At 39.7% G+C, this 27,234-nt stretch overlaps 1 protein-coding gene across 4 annotated transcripts; it reads left to right on the top strand.

Annotated features, from left to right (window-relative positions):
* Positions 1-25,482, top strand: MAP3K7CL (MAP3K7 C-terminal like). 4 transcript variants are annotated; one of them, XM_083737527.1, is made up of 6 exons: positions 686-3,580; positions 3,688-4,365; positions 4,503-4,611; positions 12,469-12,530; positions 22,065-22,180; positions 23,204-25,482. In XM_083737527.1, the coding sequence occupies exons 3-6, from the start codon at positions 4,542-4,544 to the stop codon at positions 23,382-23,384; spliced, it is 429 nt and encodes a 142-aa protein (XP_083593653.1). In that variant the 5' UTR covers positions 686-3,580; positions 3,688-4,365; positions 4,503-4,541; the 3' UTR covers positions 23,385-25,482. The 4 variants fall into 4 exon arrangements, with proteins under 4 accessions (XP_083593652.1, XP_083593654.1, XP_083593653.1 ...); XM_083737526.1 differs by lacking the exons at positions 686-3,580; positions 3,688-4,365 and adding an exon at positions 1-589; XM_083737525.1 differs by lacking the exon at positions 3,688-4,365 and having other exon boundaries at positions 686-2,902.
* Positions 25,483-27,234: the final 1,752 nt, after the last annotated feature.

Raw genomic sequence — 27,234 nt, 5'->3', positions numbered from 1 at the left:
CATAGCAGCAGCAGCAGCAGCAGCGGGAGCTATCATCTGATAGTTTGCTTGCAGCCGGTTCAAGTTGGCAATGTCACCCAAGCTGATTTGAGACGCAGACATTTTTGCTGACTGGAGTCAGGCTATCTTTTCCAGTTTGCTGGAATAGACACAGACACTGATTGGGTCATGCTGAAAACATTCCAGTCCTATGAAGCAAGTCTGTTTGTATATTTTAGGTTTGGCAGGACTAATGAATTAAAAATCTTGGACTCTTGACAGTTCATCGCTTTAATAATGCCTCTGATGGAAGGATTTTTTGCCCCATGAAGCATGACAACACTGTAATCCTTCGTTGTTGGAAAGGAAGAAACGGTGAAATTGTGAAGGGAAACGGAAAAGGGTGGTCCTCAGGGACTGAAAAGCCTATGGGAAGTGCAGGTAGCAGCATGTTGCCCTGACAGCTGTTTCAACTTCTCAGACCTTGTCAGTTGCTGCTATGTAGCAGGTGCAGCCTTTTCTTCTATTGAATCTTTACTCCATAAAGGCAGCGACAAGCCAAGGCAGTGGCTGGCCCTGGATTATACAAGTGCAGACACTACTAAGTGAGGTAAGGCAACAGGTGTGAAAACTGAACTAACTGATTGAGTTGTAACCACACTTAACTTGAGTTCTGTTGCAGATTTTTTTTAAAAAAATAAGGAAGGATCACTCAGTTTCACAGGCAATTGAACTGAAGAACTGTTTCCTTGGGATTTTTTTTTTTTCAAATTGAAAGCTTTTAGGTTTCATCAGGAGAGAGGGAAAAGGGATATATTTGAGGCAATTCTTTTTAATTTATCTCACTAATGATGTTCACACAGAGAATGTTGTGAATGAACTTTCCATCCTTCCTTTGCATAGATTCATTTTGTTTCATTCTCTGAGAGGAAGACCTTTTGGGATTCTTTGGTAAAGTACAGAGAAAACTATATGTATGTATTGTGTACAGGAAAAGTAGTTGCCTTTCTGAAAAGTGGAAAACCAAATGTTTTAAAAGAAACTTACATTACCATGATAAGAGAATGGCTTTTTAAAACAAATGGCTTTGCTACAAGCACATTTTAGCTTTGTACTCAAAATCCTTGTGCTTTTTAACATATAAATTGTTTCATAGCTTGATCACTTTTTAACATGCCTTTCATGCATTGTTCCAAGCTATCCAAAGGATGAACACAGGAGACTCGTGGAGGGAAAAGTGATGATGATGATGATGATGGTTTTCCAAATATATAACCTTTCTTTCATTCATGCTTTCTGTCTGTTTTGCAGTAGGTTAGTTTGGTCACAATACTATGAGCAATAAATTATAATTATGTATCTTTACCATCTCAAATGCTTTTGTGATTGTAAAGAGAAAATAAAGCAGTACTGTATTTAAACTCAATAAGAATATTTAATCATACATGTATAGATATGATTTTAAATAATTGATAGTAAGCTAAGTGATGCATCAATAATATTTATTATGCAGTTTTAATAGCCTAGTAGTTAAGCTAAAGAGTATGGATCTAAGTTTGGTTTATTTGCATTGACTAAGGTATAACTTGAGTTCCCAAACCCTTATATGTAAGTCTAAATATTTTGGCAAGCTCTCTTCAGAGCTAACATTGTTACAACCTCTTTTGTGTAGCTATTAGCAGATTTAGATATTGCTGTGATCATCTTACAGCATCTGAGAGATATGGGACATATCATAGAACTTCTCACAGCAAACATCTTTCAAAACAAACAATGTACTTACTGCTTGTGCTTTAGTAGACCAGGTACACTAACTTTGGTAATTTAGAGTATTATATTTTAATAATCTAAATGGGTCACTTTGAGGTTGAACACAATTTCCGGAGCCGGCAAATTGCATTAGTGTGTCATCCTGAAATGAATGACAACACTCCTTGGCTTAAGCACATGTTTAAATGCTTTTCACAACTAGGATAGTGTTACAGTTGTTAGATAAATGCTGAAAGAACAAGGTACATTGGAAAATAGATGTGGGCTGGCCAAATTTATGCCTACTACCACAACATCCTATGCTGTTAGAGAATGGTGTTAAGGATTTTTTTTGTGTGAACTAGTTCTTGCTATCAAATGTTTTTTTAAGTGCTTCAAAAAATAAAATATAAAATATAATGGCCATAAGACTGCAAAGTCCAGACTTTCAGAAAGTTCTTGCAGTTTTAAGAGCTGCATTAAATTTTTCCAGGTGAAATGTTAAAGGTGAATCTACCCAGTCTGCACTTTGTGTGAACCAAAATTTGGATATTCTTCTCCAAATTTTGCAATGCAACTCTGCAGCTTGTGCACAAAAATGCATATATTAGGGTAAAGTAATGAAAATAACATACAAAACTGCATTATATCAGGGAAAATTGCTTTGCAGAATTATGTGTATTAGTCGAAATTGCATAGAAAAATAGACTTTTTCATTTGGGTGTTTTGTCACAAATTGATAGGAAAATGTGGAGCTGAACTTAAGATTGGAAAAATGACAAACTAAAATCGACAGATTCTCCCATCTCTACCAGTGATGTTTGAACAAACCAGTCCCCTGCTATTGCATTCAAAGTATAGCATTAGAAGGAGGCAGAGCAATGAGTTGTTTCTTCCACCAGCTAAATGTCATACTAACTGCAGGACAGGCCAATGGCGGAATATAAATGCACCTTGCTTACATTGCTGAGTATGTAATTTACAACTGACTCAGTAGATTTAATTCTTTGTTAGCCACTTAATATTATAGCAGCAGTGAAGTAGTAATAGATTTGTGGGGGAATCTGGTATCTGTATACAAATCGCAGGGTTTCTGAACAGATCACTCTCTGACCCAGTAGTCACATTTTCTGGAATGGTGCTCCAAATGGTGATAATCGGCTGCAATGAGCAAGTAAGTGGCTGGCTTCAAACTTAGTAAACTTATTTTATCGTGGGCTCATTTAATGTAGAATTAAAACAAGTTAGTTGCACTCATGAAATCTGTTAGGTTACAGACATATCTGTTTGTCTAAAAATTTACAGTGTAAGCATCAGAACACCTGGTTTAAATGTATTTTAGTTGGCTTTTTAGAGTTGGGGGGGGGGAGGATCTCTGAACTGTGGGCCAATCTTGGTCTGCTGGGGAGATCTAAGTTAGCCTGTGAGGCTATCTTTCACAAACCACATCCACCAGCTGGTGTCACTTGGGTGGAAGGGCAGTGTAAATTCTGCATGCAATAGGGAACAGGAGCACACAACTGAGCAGTGCTCAGTTTGGCAGGATTCCATACAGCCTCCTTCGTTCAGGAAGGGGTTTGCATTAAAACCTCAGCTAAATAAAACAAATGTGTCCCCCCCCCCCCTTTGTTTAGCAGGAGTTTCTATTCAAACCTCTTCCTGATTCAGGAAGGGTTGCATCAAAGGCCCTGCTAAAATGGAGGCGGAAAACCTTAGTTTTAGCAGCACCTTGAACCTGACATCATGGTGTCATCAGGTGGTTGCTGTCCAATCTGGATAAGGGTGTGGCCCATGGAGCTCGAAAGGTTCCCCTGCTATGTTTTAGAGGATGCAGGACAACTCATTTACAGTGGTACTTCAGGTTACATATGCTTCAGGTTACATACGCTTCAGGTTACAGACTCTGCTAACCCAGAAATAGTACCTCAGATTAAGAACTTTTCTTCAGAATGAGAACAGAAATCGTGCTACATCGGCACGGCGGCAGCGGGAGACCCCATTAGCTAAAGTGGTGCTTCAGGTTAAGAACAGTTTCAGGTTAAGAACAGACCTCTGGAACGAATTAAGTACTTAACCTGAGGTACCACTGTATATTCGTCTAGATATACCAGTGATCTGACCTATTGCAAGATAGCATTGTATATTAATACTGCCAATTTTTTTTTTTAATACTGCCAGTTTGTAAGCAAAACCCATTTGTAAAGCAATGGGCTGTTTTGTGCCAAAGAATTGTTTCCCTGACTTTTTCACTGTCATTTTGTTTAATGGGTGTTCTCCAGTACCTTTGTTGATCACTCTTTGGTTGTTTTTAAAATGCCTTAAATTGCACAAAAACCTGTAGAAATATCTCAGATGATAATGCTTAGAAAGGACTGGTCACAGATCAGTTATGCATTTCCACATGCCTACACCCAGTTTGTAGACATATATAATTTCACTAAATCCTGCATTGTCCTAGGAAAAGCCAAGAATGGCAGCCAAATACAGTGAGTTTCTCTGAAAAATTGTCTTGGCTAGCAATTGTTCAATGGAAGACTTGGATTTGCCTGGAAATATATATGATTCCTGTGCTCTGCCTCTCTCTGCACATTGTGCACCTTATATGTGAAAGAATAATTACAGGGAATTTACTTGCAGGTAATTATGCTTTGCAATATTCCTGAACATGAGAGAGGATTACATCAGAGAAGTTATGACGATATTTGAAGAACGTTAAAATCACATTGCATTGGCTTCTCAAGACCCATAAAATATGCAATATTTATATTTTGCAGCTGGAACACATAAGTAAACGCATAGGCTCAAGTGCCCACATGATCACCACCGCAAGGGTACCTGCTGATAAACCGATACGAATTGCCTTCAGTCTAAATGACTCCGCAGGTAAAATTCAAATTTATTAAAGGTTCTTTGTCCTGGTTGTCCATTATTGCCACAAATTGGCACTTCAGTGTCACAGTTTGATTTTTCTTTGGTGTTTGAAATGATTTGGTCTTATTATTATTATTATTATTATTATTATTATTATTATTAAATTTATATACAGCCCTAACCCAGAGGTCTCATACATCCATCAAGTTGTTATAATCTTATTAGCAAACCTGGTTCGTTGAAATTGTTTATCAGGGCTCTTACTTGCAACAACAACAGAAAGACACAAGCCTAGCACAGCAACAGGCCAACGGACATTACAGAATTCTAGGTCGATCTTTAGAAGGACAAGAGAGAGAGAGAGAGAGAGTGTGAAAAAAACAAGATTGGGTAAAAAAATACCTTCCTGACCAAATTGAGGGAAGCTCTCAGGAAACAGCTGGTCTGGATTGTATGTTCCCTCAGAAACAAAAGAAGTAAAAAGTTGGTTGACATTGTTCTTTATATTACTGCTGACTATTTGTTTAGTTTTGCAGCCTAAAGTGCAGGGGGGGGGGAGAGAGCTCTGTCATGTATGTGTTATACTCCCTCTGCATAATTTATGTGGAAAAGTTGTGTATGACTTAGTTTTCTGAAGGTTTTATAATAATTGCTGCATTAACCATTGGTGTCAATGACTAAGATTAATTTCAGGTCCTGAAAGGACTCTTGTATCTTTGAGCCCCTGTGAATGAAACTGCATTTATTATTTATTTATTATTTATTATTTATACCCCATCCATCTGGCTGGGTTTCCCCAGCCACTCTGGGGATAAAACATCAAACGTTAAAAACTTCCCTAAACAGGACTGCCTTCAGGTGTCTTCTAAAGGTCAGATATGCCATTTGGTGTTTTGTTCTTAGTTGTGAAATGTTTGCTTTTTGTTTAGACTATAAGCTTCAAGGCTCAGTAGAGTGACTGCTGCAGGCAGCAGATGCTCCTGGGTGGGAAGCAGTGGGACAACCGAGCTGCGCATGCCACTGACCTGTACAGCCCTTAACCCAGCCTTTGGGTGTAGTACAGGATGTTGTCCCATCAGCGGTGTTGAAGCATGATTCAACTGCCTGCTGGCTCAGCCCCCACCCCTGCTGGAGGGCTGGAGCCGTCACTTTTCCTTTGCCTCAGGCAGCAAAAGTTTATTGGGCCTGCCCTACTTGCCAGGGAGTTGAAAAGGTCAGACCAGGAAACAGGAATTTATGAGGAGGGATAAGCAACTCGGTTAGAGAACAAGAAACTTTAAAACTTTTGTGAAGCAAAGATGCTGAGTGGAGGTGTTGGAATATATATATATATATATATATATATATATATATATATATGAGGCTGGCAAACAATGTTTAATGTTTTATCATGATTTCATATATGCTGGAAGCTGCCCAGAGTGGCTGGGGCAATCCAGTCAGATGGTAGGGTACAACTATTATTATTATTATTAGAGGAGAGAGCCAGAAATCAAGAGAAGCTAGGATGGAGAGTGCTGCAGAGGATCCACAGTGCAAGAACTAAGAAGCTGGGCTGAAAGTGAGGCGGCTGGGTGTTGCACTGCAGAGGACTAGAATGAGCAAAAGAAATGGCTTTTTGGTCATGGGTAAAGCAGGGAAATAGGCTAAACAAGTTTAGGTGGCTCCCCCCCCCCCCATTGCTCTTATGGTTAACGGCTAAATCTGTTTTAAAATTTATTATGCTCTACCCCAAACCATTATTACAACAACAGAGTTGACAACTTGACTAAACTCTACAGCAAAGATGGGAACCAGTGGTGGTCCTGAGGTTGTTGAATTACACTTCTCATGTCCGTGACCATTGGCCATGCTGGCTGGGGCTGATGAGAGTTAGAACCCAACCAGTGGTTCCCCACTATAGTCTATAGACTATAGCTCATTGGTGATGGAGCACATCTTTGAATTCAGAAGGTACCAGGTTCAATTCCTGGCATCTTGAATGAAAGAAATATTGGGTGACAAGTAATGTGAAATACCTTGTGCTTAAGACCTGAGAGAACTGCAGTCAGAGTATGCAACTCTAGGCCATATCAGCCAGCTCAGACCATGAGAGCAATCAGGAGAGCTTTGCTTGTAGTCCTGCCAGCGAGTATTGCTCTCGGTATTTGAATGGAGGGCATGGCCTTCTCAGTAATTGCACCCTGATTTTGGAACTCTCTCTCTTTAGAGACATGGGTGGCACCATCACTGCTGACCTTCTGTCATCTAGTCAAGTCCTTTCTGTTCTCTGAGGCTTTTAGACAAGTTGTGTAGCTAAGGTTGCCATATTTCAAAAAGTGAAAATCTGGACACAAAAGTTGTTGAAACAAAATTAATGGGTTTTTTTGCCAAGGTTGTTGAGTTGAGCACTGTTTCTGGACCGAATCCCAGCTACCCTTTTCTGCATTGCTTATACTGGTTGCTTTTATTTTTAAATGTATCTGGTTTTCATCTTTCTTTTTATTGTTAAAAACCACTTTGAGACTTTGGATGAAAAGCGGTCTAAAAATCTTAAGAAGAGCATGGAATGTATAAGAGCTTTGGAATGACGCAGTTAAAAATGTCGTCGCCATATTGGGAAGTTCTGTCGGAGGTCTTGAGTCTGGGAGGAGAAAGAGAGAAATAGAGCTGTTTATATATTGTGGGTCCTCTGAGGGACTTAAGAGCGACAGTTTTACAAGATCAATGATGGAAAGAGCGATGTTATCTATGAAGGTGATGATATATGGAAACCATCTCGATTTGAGGAGTGGAAGAACGGAAAATTCACACAGGATTATTATTGGTGTTTATCGGCTTAAGGAGACTATCAGAAGAGATCATAAAGAAAAAAGAGAGAATATATGAACAAGATGTGATGTGGAAACAGCAAGATAAGACTGGATAGAATTATGAACTCTGTTTGGACTGATTTGGATTGATTTGGACATTAACGCAGTAGCAAGAAGATGATCAGAATCCCCCTTTGGATCTTGAAATATGGGTCCCCCCAACAAAATTTAAAATTTGGCTTTGTAATTCGGAATTTATGTGATGTGATTTAATTTGATTTGATTGGCCGGTTAATAAAAATTGTTTTTTTAAAAAAGAAAAGCGGTCTAAAAATCATATAAATAATTTAAATTTAAAGAATTGGGTAACGTCTGACCTGTCCAACATAATGGAGCTTTCTATGCTTAAAATGTTCTTCATAAATTGTATGGATTTGGATATATATCACTCATGGTGATCCCAGGTTCAATCCATGGCATTTCCAATTCATATACAATTAAATTAAGGTAAAGGTAAAGCAGGGAGTGGTTGGTTCTATGGTCTAAACCACTGAGCCTCTTGGGCTTGCTGATCGGAAGGTCGACAGTTTGAATCCCCATGACAGAGTGAGCTCCCGTTGCTCTGTCCCAGCTCCTGCCAACCTAGCAGTTCGAAAGGGCGCCAGTGCAAGTAGATAAATAGGTACTGCTGCGGCAGGAAGGTAAACGGTGTTTCTGTGCGCTCTGGTTTCCCTCACGGTGTCCCGTTGTGCCAGAAGCTGTTTAGTCATGCTGGCCACATGACCCGGAAGGCTGTCTGTGAACAAACAGTGGCTCCCTCAGCCTGAAGTGAGATGAGCGCCACAACGCATAGTCGCCTTTGACTGGACTTAACCGTCTAGTGGTCATTTACTCTCTAGGGGTCATTTTTTAGCACTATTAAATTGTTAAAAATATTGTGTTAAAGAAATACTCATGTTAGAAATGGAAATAGTTGTATGGGCTTCTTGAGTTGCCAAAAGAAGTATCAGTATCCAGTATCCTTGTCAAAATGCATTATAACGACTCAGTTAAATGTTCTACCAATGTGACTTGAGACATGTGTTGCCTTTCCTTTTGGCCATTCACTGTGATTCAACTTTCTTCATTTAGAATATTTGGTTTGATTTTTTTTAAATGCACAAAGGGTTCTGTTGCGAAAAGTGAAACACTTGCAACTGATGTTGCATAAAATTCATAAAGTAACAGCCCTTAACCATAAACGTGCTTACTGAGGACTCGTGTTAATTATGAAAAGGTAATTAACATGCCCAATATATAAATAGCCACACTAGGGGAGACAGAAGGATTAGGACCACAGTGCACAACATGTAAGGGATTTAACCCTTTTTCCTCATTACGGTCCTGATGAAAATCCCATCAGCACCAATGAGTACTAGGGCTGGAGGAGATTTTGATTGGGACCATGAGATAACCTCCCCTCCATGTGCTATTTAATTTTTTTAAACTGTCAATATTAATTGCTTAGGCACAATTAGCATCACAACTAGTTGAGGCTTCTGAAAATAGACCTAACAGCTGTAGAGAAGTAGAGCAGACGTACTTTCATCTCTTTGGAATCAAACCTTTTCTTTGTGGGGGGAAATAGTTCCGGTTTGCAGCAAAAGCTACTTGTGGGTAGTACTGATTGGCTATTGGTCATTACATCACAGAGAGCACACCTCCCCACCCCCTTGGGAATCCTCTGAGCAGCTTGTGTGAAAAGAACTATTTTGAAAATGTTTTCTTTAAAACAATTGTGCAAAGGATTAAAACACATATTGGTAAACATAAATGTAGTACTTTAAAAAAAGCAAAGAAAGCTTGCACCTAGGGATGGATAAATTTGTAAATTTTGGATTCTCTCAGTTTCTCATTTTTCCAGTCTTGAGTCAGTTTCTCTGCAGTTCCGTATCAGCTTGTGATTTATTTATTTTTTAAAGTTCTCATGAAAATTCATCAATATTTTAGTGTGAATTTCTCCAGATAGGCACATTTTTGCAAGCAAATTTACCTAATCCAATGCATTTTGGAATGTTATTTTAACTAAGATGTTCATATTTATGCCTACTGTCCCCTAATACACACATTTTTAACACATTATTTGGTTATAGAATAGCACCGCAAAATTTGGAAAAGTGAGAATTGCAAGTGACAGCTGTGTTTCAGTTTGCTTACTGTGATTTAGGGCTTATCCACACCTTTCCAGCCAGAGGTCCACGCCTTAACTCTCCATGTCTCAGTATTTTTTCTTTTGTCCTGAGCTTTCCCCATGAAAACCCACTCTTTAAAGTTGAATTGGAACAAATGTCAGTTTGGGATTTCTGTGTCAGTTTGGGATTTCTGTGGATTGACATTTGCTCCAACTAAGCTTTAAAGAGTGCATTTTCACAGGGAAAACTCTGGAGAGAGAAAAAGGGGCATGCTTGGACATGGAGCTTTAAATTGTAGACTATGCCTGGAAGGAGCGGAGGAAAGGTAAGTCTGGATAAGCCCTTTGGGAGTTCTGCATTAAAATGTCAACCCAACTGCATTTATCCCCCATACCTACTTGCAGTCCACCTGGAACACTGGCTGGAAGAGCAAGTCTGGTGTCTGACTCAGCAGCTGACTTGGTAGAATGAGTATTGGCATCCAAATTCCAATACCAAGAGGAAGCTGGATTGACCACTGTAGCTGAAAAACCAGCTGCAACTCTACTTTTAAACTATTAGGTCTGTCTTCACTGACACTTCTTGCCAAGCATGCTTAGAATTGCAGGTTTAGGACTTTTCCAGACTCTTCATGGACATCTGTAGGAATCTTTCCAGCACCAGGCAAAGCATATACATACATAACTGTTTCTGGCAGGCCTGGTGACTAAGTGGCAACAAGGCTTAGACACCAGGTCCACTAAGCTGGGTAGACCTGGCCTCTGAAAAACCATACCAAATCTAATCCTTCAGTGTTTCCCAGTAGGTATCTACTGCTCCTCAACAGGTAGACCTGGTGTCCAGATAACATCCTACAGTCTATGGTGAAAGCTGTTAATTTTGTCCCTGGCTCCTTTTACCTCTCCAGCTTTTAATTGCACTGGGTAGATTCACTACTGCCCAATTACAGCTACATTAAAATCCTGGATTTCTGAATTAACAACAACAATAATACCTTTAACATAGGAAAGATTATTTCCAGCCATACTTGTTTTTATTTCTTGAAAGAATTTAGTTGGCCAAAGAAACAATAGATGTATCACAGTGTGATATTAGTGTGCCATTTGATATCATATCACATAACATGCATATAAATAAGCCAGAGATATTTCGATTAAACCAGATGCAGGAAGAATAAAGCCTTGAGCCCACACCAAAGCCACCAAAGCTTTCCCCTTAGCCCAAGCAGTCTCATGCTGCCTTGTGGCAACCAGCCAGGGATCTAGTCATTCCATTCTCATTCCAGGAGAAAAGGAGAATGTCACCACTACCCAGCTGTCCACTCTTGACATTCTGCTATAGTAATATTTGATGGTCCTTCCTCTTTTGTCCGCTGGTATGATCGCAGAATACAAAATACATGTTCTGACTATCTCAGTATGAACTGTATTGATGTTGCATTTTTAGCCCCCTGTCCCTATAAAATACATGCAAGTGGCAGTCAGGAAAAGATCAGGCCTCTGTTTGCATGTACTGTAAGAATAACAGAATCATATAATTGTATTGTTGGAAGGGACGGTCATCCATTCTTAAGATGGGAAAATGCATAGAAGAACTTGACTTCAACAGGCAACAGCACAAACCGTGTTCAAGCCCACTGAAGTAATGAGCTGAAGCAGAGAGTTGTACTATGTGAAACCATAAAGTTCTGGAAGGTTTTATCTGCATACTGTTGTCCATACATACATGCATAATTTTATTTGAATGCCGCCTTTCCATAGTTCAAACCATGCTCAAGGAGGCTTACAACATAAAAAATACACAACTGCAACATAACAAAAGTAGTCAGAAACAATAAATAAACGTTAAAAAGTAGACAATTAAACCAAACAATTTTCAGCTAAATCACAACAAGATCTATAAAAAGATACAAAAAACCAGCAGGAACAACCCTACCCCCCCAAAAAAAACCCCAAACACCCCAGCCCAAGACTATAGCTAGTGTTTATCTATGACCTTTATGGGTCCTGATCCCTTATTTTTAGGTGAAATGGATGCAGTCATTGGGCTTAGACTTAATGGAACCACTGTGTCAAATTTATTTATTTATTTATTTATTTATTTATTTATTTAGATTATCTGTAAAGCTGTGAGAAAGTACTAAGTTGAACTTCATGATTCCCTAAGTCCAGTGGCATTTAGTGCTGTCATTCAATGGGCTGCTATCCAAGAAGGCAGCCTCAGGCTTCTTCACAACTGTACGTTACATATTTGATGTGGTCAAATACAGTATGTGGTCATGTGATGGATGAAGCCCTAAAGGTGATTCCATGTACAGTAAAATCATTTGCAAAGAGCTGCAACCCTATGCAGACCCACCCACCCCCCAAGCAAAGCATATCCGTTTCTTCCAAATTCTCTCTTTCTATTGTAGAGCCTATGCTCTGCAGGGGTTGGGAACTTTTTTGAAAAGAAGAGCTGCATTCCCATCTGGGCAGTCTTTCCAAGGGCCACACGCCAATGATAACCAAGGTCAGAGGCAAATGTCAAGTTTTACCTTGTACATCAGGTTGGTTTACACCCACACCCACACACCCATCTCTATCTTCCATCCATGCAACCAGAGTTCAAAGACACATTCCAGCCAGACAAAAACACTCAAGGAGGTTGTGAAGTAGGGCTGCTGAGAGCTATGGCCTGAGGAGAGTGGGGGTGACTGAGGGTTAGATAGAGGCACCCGGGGGCCATATTTGGTATTCAGGTCCGTCCATCCCCTTAAGTAATTGACCATATATATGTTTGTATAGATGGGAAACAAATATAAGCATGCACGTTTTTTCTATGCTTTACATCAGCTGATGATGTAGTCTGCCTCTTAATAATTGTTAAGATTTCAAAATAATAATTTAAACTTGTTTTCTTTTCAGATGATACACCCCCTGAGAATGCTTTTCCTTTGGCTTTTCCAGATTTAGAAAAGCAGCTCCAGGTGACTCTTTTATTTAATACAGAAATCCGTAGTGTGGACTACAATTATTTATAACTATAAAAAATGGACTTCTCCTGTTGTAGTGAGTGATTGTCAATGTATGTACTCAAACTATAAAAATGAAAAGCATGGAAATATAGGCTGTTAGACTTTTAAAATTTGCCCTTGTGAGATCCAAAACCTCCCTCTTCTCTTCACATAGAAAAAGAGCACATGTTTGGCAAGTTGAAAATGCTTTATTTACAAACTCTCCAAAGCCCAGGTTCATGTGCTTTTCCATTTAGAAAAGTTGCACAGGCAGTAATATTCTTAAATTATACTATTGGTATAGGAACTTAAGATATGCTTGTTAGAGCCATGTTGAGCTTCTCTGATAGATTATCTTTCACCCAAAGTGAGGAGAAGTGACCTAACCAAGCCTGGCAGGACAACTTACTCTGTGGTATTAACCCCTTCATGCATTAATTAGACTTAAGTATGTTGGTCACATGAGGCTGGTTATCCCACATTTATAAAGTGAAATATCTCTTCCTGAGACAATGGGAGGCCTTCAGGTAGCAAAGAACAAAGAAATTTCATCCCACCTTGAGCAGTGTTAGGAGGTGATTAATTTCCCGACACCTCTCAAGATGCCTTTCATCCAACTCAAACTCTTTGTTTTCTTTCTCATTCCCCTCTGGATCTTTCTCCCAGCTGCCATATATCTCCATCTCCATCTTTTCACCCCAAGAGACGGCAGATGGCGGCTGTAAAGTAGTTCTATGCTGAAATCTGTGCCCTGATTTCTCCACACACACACACACGTGTGTGCACGCATGCGCGCACGCACAATCATCAGTGAAAGAGGCTTCCAGTGTTCTGCCTCATTATCAGGGCACTTAAGAATTTCTTTAGAATGTCTGTTAGCTTACCTTTTCATTGTGAGGGAGCCAAGGGTGCTGGGTGAGTTATTCTTTCCAGTAAACATTTCTCAAGTACTCTGTATTCTCTTAAGCTACCTGCACTTCCTGATCTAAAAAGGCACATGGGAGAAGTTATTCAGGCTAGCTTTCCTGGAGCATAAGCACAGGCACCCAGGAAGTCTGCAAAATGCAGTCCTCTGATGAGATGATGTGCAGAATGAAAGAAAGGATACTTCACCCACTTCAGAAGTGAGGTGCTTCACATCACCTATGAGAATTTCACTGAAATCAACTCTCCCCTTTTATAATTTTTGGACACAGTTTCTTTTCTCATTGACCTACGGAGAATAGTTTTCAAAATGCCGGAGAAATTCTTGGCTCCACACTAGTTTAAAGGTGAAAGGAGTAGAAGGCGAGGGACAGAATCTTTCACCCACCCAAAATGTGGGTGAACTGCCATTTTTATTTTTTAAGAAAAAGTAGATGGAGCTGCAATTCAGCTCATGAATTTTACAGTGCAGTCCTATGCATATTTACACAGAAGGAAGTTCTGTTGCAGCTGTAGTTAAATAGTGTCTTTTCTTCCTTCCACATTTTAGTACTGAATCCAACCCTTCTGCAGTAGGAGAAATGTTGCATAAAGTTAATAATGATGAGCAGGAAAATGGAGAAGCCCTGAGGTCCGGAAAGGCAAGGGGTTTCCCTTTAGGAACTGAATCAGTGGTCCATTAGTTAACATTTATAGGGGGAAGTGAATGGCACTGTTACCAACACAGTGCTTGTGGTTATATCTGCAATGTATGCATGCTAATACCAGTCAGCTATGTATATACTGTATGCTGCACTATGCAAGCAAGAATAAGATTTAACAGTTTTAAAATTATCCTTACCAGCCAGGTATAATCTTTTAAATTTGCAGAAGGCTTGGAGAGACAATAAAGTTTCCTGTCATCAACCTTTTTTATATTGTTGAACTAGGAGCAGTCTAATAAATTTACATAAAAAACATGTCCCAGTAAGGACAAGAACTTTGCTGAATATAGACGGCTTGAAGTACATGTTCAAGTGCGTCACTGGAATAAGAACACAGATCCAGACTGAGATCATGCATCTAGAAAAAGAAAGAATGCACTTTCCACATTTGGTTATTTCCAGCAAAGGACCTCTGCTCTTTTCTCTTTCCTTAAATAAAATCTAGACTAGAAGCTTTCTAGCAAACATTAGTTCAAAATGTGGAAATTCTGCTACCCCACCTCCCATCACTTTGGTCCCGCTGCCTGGTCAAAATGTTACAGTGACAGTAGGCATTTTAACCAGCTGTCTGTAGACTTTGCAGTGTGGTGTTCTCTTTGCTGGCTCCCTTGCCTTGCACTTTCTAGTGGGTACATGAATCCTTTGGTCCCTAGGCCCCTTTCACATAACATTTCCCATCTCCCACTCCCCCATGGGTCATTTCGCATGTTACCAAGTTTCCTGCCCAATGTACACTTAAGCAGTCACTGCCTGTATGATAGCAAACATGTATTTGCCACAAAAAAACTTTGCATTTCTCAGTATTCACTTGAAATGCAGGGGCCATCACAGGTGCTCAAATATGATGGAAAAACCTTGAAATGCACATTTGTTTAATGAATACATATCTCTTTCAGATATGTATGCTTCTTCAGTCCACTTTATATATGACATTTAGAAATACAGAAGAAACAGGTGTATGTCAGACTTCCTCAAACTCAGCCCTCCAGATGTTTTTGGCCTACAACTCACATGATCCCTAGCTAGTAGGACCAGTGGTCAGGGATGATGGGAACTGTAGTCTCAAAACATCTGGAGGGCCGAGGTTGAGGAAGCCTGGTGTATGTTGTAATGCAGAGCAAGTATTTTGTTCTGAATACACCAGTCAGGCAAATGTGTATTCTTTCCTGTATTCCTCTTTCTTTGTTTTCTGTGCCATGGGATAGTTTTTCCTGCAAAGGAAAATAAAAAACAGCTACAGAGAAGGTGATAGATAATTAATAGAAGTCTGATTTATAAGTACTGGGAAACACAGTTCTTACATGTCTATTCCAGTACAGTCTATATAATCTAACAGTCATTTGCTGCCTTATGATCTTGTGAACGGTTCAATGCAAGTTCATATGTGTTTGGGAGTATTTAAGATTTTCGGAACATAGCTTTGACACAGATGAACCTGATCAAAACAGGACAGCTACATGCTTTCCACCTCACATTTAGATCTGACTATGGTAGGGGACAGACTAAATTGGACGGGCATCTCTAAAGATACAAGATGGAGGCCACTTGAGCTATTAAAATTTCAGTAAGCAATCCATGCAAGTAGCTGACTAAAAATGACATTGGGGGAATGAGAGGCATGGAAAGAAGGAAATGACAGATTTGTTAGACAGATGGGCTGCCTTTCTCTTTATAGGAGGCCAGGGGTGGATGGAGAAAGACACAGGCTGCCTAAATCCAGAATAAAAAGTTTTCTAGTTTTGGAAAAGGGATTTACTGAGAGGATAACAATAGAAACATTCATGAAAGCCTGAACATATTATAAGGCAAGTTGAGTACTGGGCACAAACCAGAAGTATGCATTTGGTTACTTTTTAAATAGCCAAGAAAACTATAGATGGCCATTAATCCAAACTTGAAACCATGCACTAATTAAGCGTAACATCAAGCAACATCCCTGGCCTATGTTTATTTTCACTATCTTTGTTTCACACGAGAACCAGAGTTATCAGTTCCATTTGTTCTTTTCTCTTACCACCAGATTTAGCTTTATATTTGGGGACACATTCATTTCCCCCCGCTCCCTCAGCCAAAGCACATTTAGCCTCCTAAGCCCTCACTGTAGAACTATAGTCTCACATTTTCAGAATCTCTGTTATGTTTATCCTGCCCTTTGTTGCTATTTTTTAAAACCTGTCCTTACCATTTACAAATGTCCTGATCTTTACAGATGTCTTGTTTCCTGTCCAAAAACTAAACAGTGGGTGCTTTTATGAGCATTTCAAATCTCAAACATCTTTCTCTTCGGTTTCCTGCATCCAACAAACTGTACTAGTGTTTCTTTTAGGCCCTTACCTGGTAATGGATACCGTATTTTTGCTCTATAAGACTCACTTTTTGGAAGGAAATGTGTGTGCGTCTTATGGGGCGAATGCAGGCTGCGCAGCTATCCCAGAAGCCAGAACAGCAAGAGGGATTGCTGCTTTCACTGCGCAGCAATCCCTCTTGCTGTTCTGGCTTCTGAGATTCAGAATATTTTTTTTCTTGTTTCCCTCCTCCAAAAACTAGGTGCGTCTTGTGGTCTGTGGCGTCTTATAGAGCGAAAAATACGGTAATTCTTTTGGAGGAACGGGTCATGTTTGGAGAAAACCCAGGTGGTATTCAATTAAGTTTTACTTCAGAGTAAATCTATTGAAATTAATGGACCTTACTTAAACATGTTCATTAACTTCACTAGGTCTACTCTGAGCAAAATTTAGTTCTGATCTGAAAGTCTGTGGTGTTTGCTGAACTAGACCATCCTTTGCACATCTGATGTCCCCAAGTTGATTTTGACTGCAAGCTCAAATCCAACCCAGCTTGATCAGTCTGATGGGAGTTGTGATCCAAAGCATTTGGAGGGCACAGGGCTCTTGAAAGCTGAATGGGATTGTGGAATTCAAGCTCCACACAGGTGTTGGTAACAAAACTGGTTTCCTAATGGTTCTATGTAGGAATGTGGCAGCAATGGCCCTACCATTAAGCAGAGTGCAACTGCTTCCTCTGCTGGTCAATCCTGGCAGGTGGGGAGCAGTGGCAGCCTATGGTAGGACAGATCAGTGTGTCCCAGGTAATCTGCCCTGCATCCCTAAGCTAACCTGCTACCCTCAGGTGTGGTGAAAGATGCTGTCCTGGCATCAGGTTGAAGTAAGACAGAACTGCCACTCTCATCAGCTTCTATATTTAGCCTCGTGATGTGTCTGAATACCAGGTACTGGAAACCACAGGAGGAAGGAGTGTTCTTGTGCTTGGGTCCCACTTGTGGGCATCTGGTTCCTGTGAGAAAATAATGTTGGACTTGATGGGTCTTTGGCCTGATACAGCAGGCTCTTCTTACATTCTTATGTTTTTATATCCTTCATGTCAGGCAGCAAAATGTTTTGTCCCAGCCCTTCAGGGTTCTTAGAGGACTCTTACAGTAGAGCTACTTCTAGACCAACGGAAGGGGGTCAGGAATCTAGAAGCTGGGTTAATTTATGGTTCCTAAATACAACCCACATTATTTACTCCATTGATGAGCGAAATGCACCCTGAGCCTGTTCAAGGGCACTTTGATTTATTCCTACACCTTATGCTCTAGGTCAGGAGTTGCTTATATGGCACCTCTAGGTGCACATGCATTCACAAAGGCTTTCCTTAGTGTCCACAGGGGCCTCCTCTCATCCCAGCTGAAATTAGACTTGAAAGAAGCATTCTATTTTAGCTAATATAATAGGTTGTGGTTTGTGCTTGGTTGGCAGGGGCATGGCAGTTTCTCCAGTTTCCCCCAAAAGGTTGGCAACTGCCGTTCTAGGTTAATTCCAGATATTGAAAACAAATGTGGGGGCTGTGTACCCTGGTGTACAGGGTACAGCCCCCACAAATTATGCCCCGTACCTTGGAAGATGTGGCCTCATTCCTAAGGACAGGAATTTTGACTTGCCATAGTTTCCCATTCTCATAGATAATATATACACAATAGCCTTTCCCTAAATACTTATGTGCTAAGAGCTTTTGTTGTGTCCCCTCATGCAGTCCCTGTAAAAATTACTGAAGGAACAGTGATTGACTGCTTGATGTCCACTTTAACCTTTTGTATCTCCCATGGCTTTATGTGTAGCCAGTCTTTAGAAGGAAAATATTGATGACAGAAAACCACAGTGGTGAGAATGTCAGGTTTGGAAGTAGGTAAAACCATGTTCAGATTGAAGGAGAGAAGATGTTTAAGATATTACACACACACTGGACAAGGGGTATGGAAATAGCAATAATATTTACACTGAACTCAAAGAGAATTACAAGCAGGCATCTGCTTCTTTGTTGTAGCGTTATCACCTATTTAGGTGAAATCATTTGCCATTCTTCTTTTAGTGAACTCTTATTGAAGTGACATATTGAAGGTTAGCAAAAATACTATGCCATTTAAAAAGGCTGAATGCAAGTATGAATGTGCTGTGCCACTCCCAACGGAGTGACTCCAAGTATTTTTCGCCACAAATAGAGGAGCCTAAAAAGAGGGAGCAGGGTTAGAAATAGATTCTCTTTTAGATCAGAGGAATGCTGTGTGCTTCTCAACTGGGCAACAAACTGAGTCAAGATGAATGAACTAAGTATTTTCTTTTTCTACTTAAGCAGCTTGTTGCTGTATAGTGAGAAGTTTACTTACCCTTTTCAAAGTGTCCACGGTCTACGGTCCACAGTCCACGGTAACAGACAAATTGTGGCCACTGATTTTTGTCTGGATTAAGGTGCTGCTCATTCAAAGGCACAGAAATATGTCTCCAGAATAACTACTGAATGATGAACTAGACCATATCAAAATATTTTTATTTACTAGACTTACAATGTCTCATGGAGTTCAGTGGGGGGTTACTCTCAGATAAGGAAGGATAGGGTTCCAGCCTTAGGCTGCAATTGTACGTATACTTGGGAATAAATCGCATTCTAGACAGTGAAACTGGCTGTATGTCTAGCCATTTGCAGGACAATAACATATTATTGAAGGTCTTAACCTCCAAAAAGGATGATCTGAGGTACTTGTGGTCCTCCAGATATAGTTGGGCTTCTAACTTCCATCAACCTCAACCAGCATGACCAATGGGAGTTGTAGTCCAACAGTACCTGAAGGCCACAGGTTTTCCCCTACCCCCTCCCATATAAAAACTAAGATTAGTTTCAGGAGTATATAATCACCTTTTTGTGATGGAAAGAACACAACACTGCAAACTCTTCCCTGCATCTTTACATTGCAGGAGAAGATCAGTAGTAGAATAAAAGCTCTCCTTTGGCCAGATTGTCCACCAATGCTGATCTTTAGGAACTGTTGCCAAACCTACAAAGCCCCCCTGCCCGCCCGCCCGCGGAATCACTGCAAAGTATTTTATAAATAAATCAATGAACCCTCCTTAGACAGTGTTGACATGCATAGGACACATTTTGGGGGGGTGTGATGTCTCCTTAAGAGAAGAATGTGTGGAATTCCTGTCTGGAAATTTCCAGAAGATTAGCAGTAAGTATGCTACCTTCTAGCTTAACCCACTTCTTGTGGTTTGAGTTTCAACGGGCAATAACTGAGAGACGTATGAAGTGAACTGAGGAAGTGGTGGGTGCATCACGTATTTCATTTTCCATTGTGCCTCAGCCTACATTGATGCAGTGAAAATGAAAAATAATGGGAACATAAAAGCATACCTCATGAGAAGCTAGAGTGGGGTAGGCAACCTAAGGCCTGTGGGCTGGGTGTGGCCCAATTGCCTTCTCAGGAATCAGCGTGTTTTTACATGAGTAGAATGTGTCCTTTTATTTAAAATGCATCTCTGGGTTATTTGTGGGGCCTGCCTGTTGTTTTTACATGAGTAGAATGTGTCCTTTTATTTAAAATACATCTCTGGGTTATTTGTGGGGCATATGAATTCATTCATATTTTTTTCCAAAATATGGTCCGGCCCACCACATGGTCTGAGGGACGGTGGACCGGCCCACAGCTGAAAAAGGTTGCTGACCCCTGAGCTAGAGGATGTGCTTCCTGAACCATGAATTGTGATACATAAACAGTTCCTCAGCAGCTGTTGGTGTCTTGCTGTCCTCATAGGGACAGAGATTGGGTGGGGCAAGGCTGCAGCAAAATCAGGGCAGTTCTGGCAACCTGGGGAGCTCCTCCCAGCAACCCAGAACTCGCTTGACCTTACCTCAGCCACCATATTCACTCCTGTCCTGACAAGTTCTGTGCCACCAGCAGAACATCTCTTCTGCCCTCTTCATGAGCCATCACTGGGATTCTGTAGTATTGAAGACCATGAATATTAAACTATCGTTGCATCACTAGTTATGAGTGCAATGACCAACCTAAGTGGTAGAGAGTTCTCATCTTTCCCACTCCCCATCCCTGGTATTGTTCCCTGGAGTACTACATCAGAATTTCAGTCTTTCCTCACTTTTCCATCATCTGCATCTGTTAGACTGAGTTTCCTTGACCCTGAGATGCTGTAATTGTGCATCTGTAATAGTGTTCTCAAGTAGTGTCCTGGGCAGAATCATTTCCACACTGTTAAATCTAGCATTAAAAGTCTTCATGGCCTTGCTCCATCCTATCTCTTTGCTTAATCTTTATCTTCCTTTTTGGCATTCATATCTAGTAATCCAGCAATAGATCTGTATGTCTCATTATACCCCTGTCCTTGGCCTCTCCAATTTCTGCTCCCTAGTTTCCTTTCCTCTTAAAGGAACTGGCTGCTTCTTCTCCTTTAGACCTTTGAGTCTTCTCCCACAACTTTATGTGGTTCCGACCTCTCTCAGCTTTTGTGAGATAGGCAACGTGGTGCCCTTCAAATGCTGCTGGATTCCAACTCCTATGAGCCCTAGCCAGAAGGCTCAGTGGTCACCTTTGATGAAGTCTAACCATGTCTATTCCTGTGAATGTCATATATGACCCTGTGAAGGCTTTGAATTAGCGCCTTGTCCCTGTCCCTAGCTTGAAACCAAAACTCTCTGTATGTGTGACTCAGCTGTCTAATTTCTACATTTTGTTACTCGTACCCCTCCTATCCCTCTGTTTCCCCTTTTAAAAAATTTAGACTGTAAGCTGCTTGGGTCCACAGCCTGTATTTGTGCATTATGTCACTCTATAAAAATAACTTGAACATAGTTACCACTGGAGAAACAGGTATGATTACTCTGTAGAATGAAAATGTAAATTGTGAATACCAGTTGCTGGAAACCACAGGAAGGCAAGAGTGCTTGAATCCTGCTTCCTGGTTTTCCACAGGCATCTGACTGGCCACTGTGAGAACAGGATGCTGGGCTAAATGGGCCATTGGTCTGATCCAACAGGCTCTTCTTATGTCCTTGTGTAAAATGCTTTACATTTGATATGATTAACAAAATGCAAGACTGTACATGAATTGGATTGTGATATTATCTGTGTTGTAAGTCATGGGCTATGTAAGGTCATAGCCAAACCACCAGGGCTCTAGTGGTCAGAGGTATTAGCTCAGGGCCCAAGTTTGGATTTTATATCTTTAGGAATAATTGGTCATTCTTACGTTGCCTTCTGTCTTCCGCAATTTAGCTTATGTGACTTTGTTGCATTATTTAATTAAATAATTATTATAAAGCCAAAGCTGTTGTTCATAAATACGTATAACGTGAATGTTCCATAGAATCAATTAGATCCTTAATACCATTTGCAAATTAATACAGTACTACTATTCTTATAACAGATGTAGAGGGTGTCTTCTTTTTTAAGCTAATACTTTCATGAGGCAATGCTCCACTCATTATAAGAACACAAATGATTATATTAAAATAACATCTCAGTTTAAATTTCATTTATTCATCTGAATGCTAAAAACCTTAAACTGTTTCCCCCTTTATGTTTATGAAGCCTCTACCTCCTTGCCATGACTCAAAGGAATCTATGCAGGTGTTCAAACAGCACTGCCAAATAGCAGAAGAATACTATGAAGTCAAAAAGGAAATTGCACTGCTTGAAGAAAGAAAGTAAGTGTGTGTTTCCTTTTCTAAATAACTGTCATATACTCAGAAAGGTAACATCTGCATGAAGAATTTCTGCGTTAATCAAAGAGACTAGTTAAAATTAAATGAGTGACATCTAACTAAGTTATGCTTAGAGTAAACTAGTTTATTTAAATGAGTCTTCTCTGAATATGACTAACACAGGATAACATTCGGGGGGAGCAGAGAGAGAGAGAGAGAGATTTCTTGTGTTCCTCCCAAGTGTGTTATTTCTTTTTCTGCATTGTCTGTCTACATTTCAAGCTTAAAGGTTAAATTCACAGAGGCATCCATAGGCAAAAGAAAAGCAATCATAGATTCATGTCCTGTGACCTGGAGAGGTTGGGGATGCGTATCATCCATGGAGTTTGTCCTTACCTGTTTTGAGTATGGAGTCTTGGCAATACCATCTGGTCAAAAGATTATTTGGATCTAAAAATAGCCATCTAACACATGGACTCTCAAGACAATATAATGTTCTGTGGGTGGTTTTGGCCCACGTATCTGATGGCCTTGGGTATCAGGCTAGCTTGTCATATCACTTCCCACTACGGTTGCTAGATCACTCTTCTTTTGATATTTTGTCTGAAATCTTGGAGAATTGTTGCCAGTCTGCACAGACAATATTGAACTAGATGAGCCAATAGTTCAGCTTCCTATGTTCCTATTTGGGAGGAGAAGATATGATTAATTGTAAAATCAAAACCAAAGGTTTGTCTAAACATTACCCATATACATGTATTCAGTTTATTCATGGAGGAGTAAGCTTTCATTGTGAGTTATATAATATTTACATTTTAGATTTAACCGCTTTTTAGGGTTCATATGTCACAGCCAGTGTTTTTCCTCTTCCTGTTTCTTAAACTGTAACTCACCCTGATACAGAAGTCTTCTGCTAGCTAAGAGTTCACAGAACAGCATTTTAATGTGTTTCCCTTCTTTTCATAGTTCTTAGGATCCAAGCCAAAGGGACACAAAAGACATTTAAAAATCTCTCTCTTTTTCCAGAAGGGAGCTGATCTCTAGGCTAGATCAAGCTGAGAAAGAAAACATGGATGCTGCTCAGCTGACTAAGGAGTATGCAGACCTGACAGAAGAGAACCGGACACTGAAGCTGGCCCAGACGCAATGTGTCGAACAGCTGGAGAAGCTTAGAATACAGTATCAAAAGAGGCAAGGATCATCATAACTTTGAATGAACCTGTCTGAGCCAAAAAAATCTGGGCTCCTGTTCTGTGCTAGGCAAGTGTTCCTTCCCCCTCCAATGTTTCCTCTGATATGTTGGAACACTTCACTTGCAGAATATGCAAATGTCTAAAATGGATTTAATGCTTGCCAGCCGCTAGCTTAATATGTATATTTTTATTTGTTATATAATAGATATTTTATTTCAAGGAACATAATTGAATGTTTATCTATCCCCATTATATGTTCAAATGGATCAGTCTGAATATATTTCTTCCAATTTTAGGAAGATACAAGCACACTAGAAACTGATTTGAATAGTCTCTGTGTTGGGAAGTGGACCATACTAAGGCATATTAGTAGGAACACTGTTAAATATGGGGAACACGGGAGCACATGCCTGTTCTTTCATGAACCTAAACAGCTTATGGGAGAAAAACTAGTTCATTTATCTGACAATATGTGCCAAAGGGCAATCATACACTGAATAACTTTTAAAAACTAGTAACATGGCACCTCAATCACTTTCTTTAAATAACTATTGCTGTAATCCTATACAAAGTTACCTGGGTCTAAGTCCTATTATGCTCATTGGGACTTTCTTCTGAGTAGACTTGCATAGGAACGCACTGCAAATTGGAAACAGTGATTTGTACAACTGTGATGTGGCAAGGAAATGGAAAAGTGCACATTTCCTTGTACAGTACTGTACCAATCTTAACGTTTTCCTTGAAAGTGAGCCCTATTGATCTTAATCTTACCTTAATGAGCTTGTAGTCCTTCCAAGAGGAGGTCCTATAGATATTTCAGTGACAGGACTTGCTTCTCAATATAAGTGTGCTCAGAATCAGAATGTTTATGTAATCCAAATTAATAATAATAATTTTATTATTTATACCCTGCCCATCTGGCTGGGTTTCCCCAGCCACTCTGGGCAGCTTACAGCATATATAAAAACATAGTAAAACATCAACATTAAAAACTTCCCAATTAGGGCTACCTTCAGATGTCTTCTAAAAGTTGTGTGGTTCTTTATCTCCTTGACATCTGAAGGAAGGGCATTCCCCAGGGAAATAATAACCTTTCCTGTGCTTGACACCTTGGATTTGTCTATGCAGACTTTCCAGATGTGGTTCCATGCAGTGAGCCAGCTGTTTGAATATTGGTGCCATGTGCACATACAAATCACCATAGGTCGGTTTTCACACACCATCTTCTTGGCTGCCTGCAGCATTTTGAGTCTAAGTGATAAGAGTGTGAGAATCCAGTTTGGGTGACTTTTCGAAGCTGATTTAGTGCATCGCAAAGTCTGACTAAGAACTGGGGGCAGGAAGCCTTGTGGGAATCAGCCTATATTGCCACATAGATACATTTTCAAGCCAAAGTACATGACTTCAGATGAGATCTGTGATTGGATGTCCTGACTTTCCCTCTCATTTTTTTCATCTTAAAAGCACTCCTACGCCTGCCCATCCCACCATTTCAATCAGGATCGTGGTGCAGAGGGAGGCAAAGGCGTAACCAGATCTCATAACTGGAGATAAAGTACAATCTAAAATGTGTGTCTGTGTGTATGAGAGAGAGAAAGAGGTTTTTGCATTGCCCTATGTAAATAAGAGCCCTATGCAGTGTCAGACAAAAATATTATTGAATTCCAGGCAATTCTGAGCATACTTTTAAATCAGATCCATTAATATTGGTGAGCCTTAGTTCTAACTATATGCGGCTAGGATCAGGATATTAAAATTATGTGTCATCTTTTTGGCATGCAAGAAATAGAAAATGAACATGAAGATATCAGAGTGGTGAATGGTTAAGATGATATAGTTGTCAGTTGGAGCCCCAATCCGAAAATCATCACTTGGAAGTAAGTTCAGTAATGGGATTTCCTTTTGGGTAATGTGTTTAGGTTTGTGGTGTAAAAGTAGTGTAGTATCCGTATCAATTTTCTAGGAGAAATAGCTAAGCATAAAAGATTAATATCAAGTATTTCCTTACTCTATTGGTAACTCTGTTTTCATGAATCAGCTAAAAATTCTTTGTTATACTTTCATTTCTATTCATACAGTATTTTTTTCATTAAAATACAATTTTAAAAGTTACTTTGTTCCTGAATTTCCTTTCTCCTGTTAATAAGTCGTAGGTCTGATTGAGGTGTGTGAATTGCTTATATATTATAAGGTTTTCCCTAAGTATAGTACTTTAAACTGGTAGCAATGGTTCTGGTTCATGTGCATTCTACAATGGCTCCAACTCAACTACTGTAAAGTGCATTGTAAATTCCCATGAAATTAATGGTAGATTTATGGTGACTTAAAACCTATTGATTTAAACTGGGTTTAAATGCATTTCACTTTACTTGGGTTAGGGTCTACTGTGTGACAAACTATATTTTTCCCAATCTTGGTAAAATTTGTGTGTGGAATTAGCATCCTACAAGCAACAAATGTTTGTACCTCATTTAAAGAGTTTTACAGCTGGCCATTTTTTACTCTCCTCTTCATTTTCAGAACCTTTCCCCATTTCCTTCTTTTTAAAGTTCTTAATGTGTATCCTGGCATGGTGAATTAATTCAATAAATTTCTAAACTTAGCTATTTCATCATTCCAAAACACAGCTATTTTCTACCCCTGTCTCAAGCCAACTTTAGGAAGGGTTTGATTGACTACACAGGTAAAATTTTACAATTTCAGCATTATTTAGAGAAAACAAAAATGAGGGAAAGGTTACAACATTTCAGGATTTTTAGTTTAGAAAAACTGTGAGTAAAGGGGAATGTGATAAGGCATATCTAACACTATGCATGTTGTGGGGAGGGGGGTCATCTAGTGAATCTGAACATTGGAAGATTCAAGACAGGAAAAAAGATACCATTTCTTTATACAGCACATAATTAAACTCTAGAATTCATTCCCATTAGATGTAGTGAGGACCACCAACTTGGATGACTTTAAAAGAAAATTAGATAAATTCATGGAGGATAAGGCTGTCAATAGCTACTAGCCATGGTGGCTAGGTTTTACTTTCAGTATCAGAGATTATATGCCTCTGAATATTAGTTACTGGGCAACACAAGTGGGGAGAGTGGTGTTGTACTCATGTCCTTTTTGAAGGCTTCCTATAGGCATCTGCTGGGCCACTGTGAGAATTCTGGACTAGATGGGCCTTTATTCTTATCCTGCAGGGCTTAGTTGGTAAAATAAAAGCAAATGTGATGTGTATATTTAATATTATGGAACGGAAATATACATTGGGCTGTAACTACATAAACAGTTTTCTATAGGTTGGTCATATTTTGGTTGCCTCTCAATATAGATCTCAATTACAGCACCTGTGTCATTCATCTGCACAAAGAATCAGAATCTTCTGCAAATGCAACACATTGTCCTCTTCACTTCAGTGAAAACCACATATTTGTGTCGAAGCAAAATAAAAAAATTCCTTCCAGTAGCACCTTAGAGACCAACTAAGTTTGTTATTGGTATGAGCTTTCGTGTGCATGCACACTTCTTCAGATAAGCGAAAACGCATACAAATAACAAACTTAGTTGGTCTCTAGGGTGCTCATGGAAGGATTTTTTTTTATTTTGTTTTGACTACGGCAGACCAACACGGCTACCTACCTGTAACATATCTGTGTGTTCATGTGAATGGGCATGCAGGTCTCTTGCCTCCATGGAAATGAATGAGACGCTCTCATCCCTTGCAAGATGTCAGATGTCACAACATCATGGATTATCTATGTAGGAATTCATAAACTACAAAATGTGTGTGTGTGTGTGTGTGTGTGTGTGTGTAAATAATATATTATTTATATTTAAGATTGTGGAATTAAAAAGAAAAAGCTTTCTCAT

The sequence above is a fragment of the Podarcis gaigeae genome (assembly GCF_964106915.1).
Source record: "Podarcis gaigeae genome assembly, chromosome: 4".
NCBI lineage: Eukaryota > Metazoa > Chordata > Lepidosauria > Squamata > Lacertidae > Podarcis > Podarcis gaigeae.
Note: the sequence above shows the minus strand (reverse complement) of the source record. Positions and strands in the feature narration are given on the sequence as shown.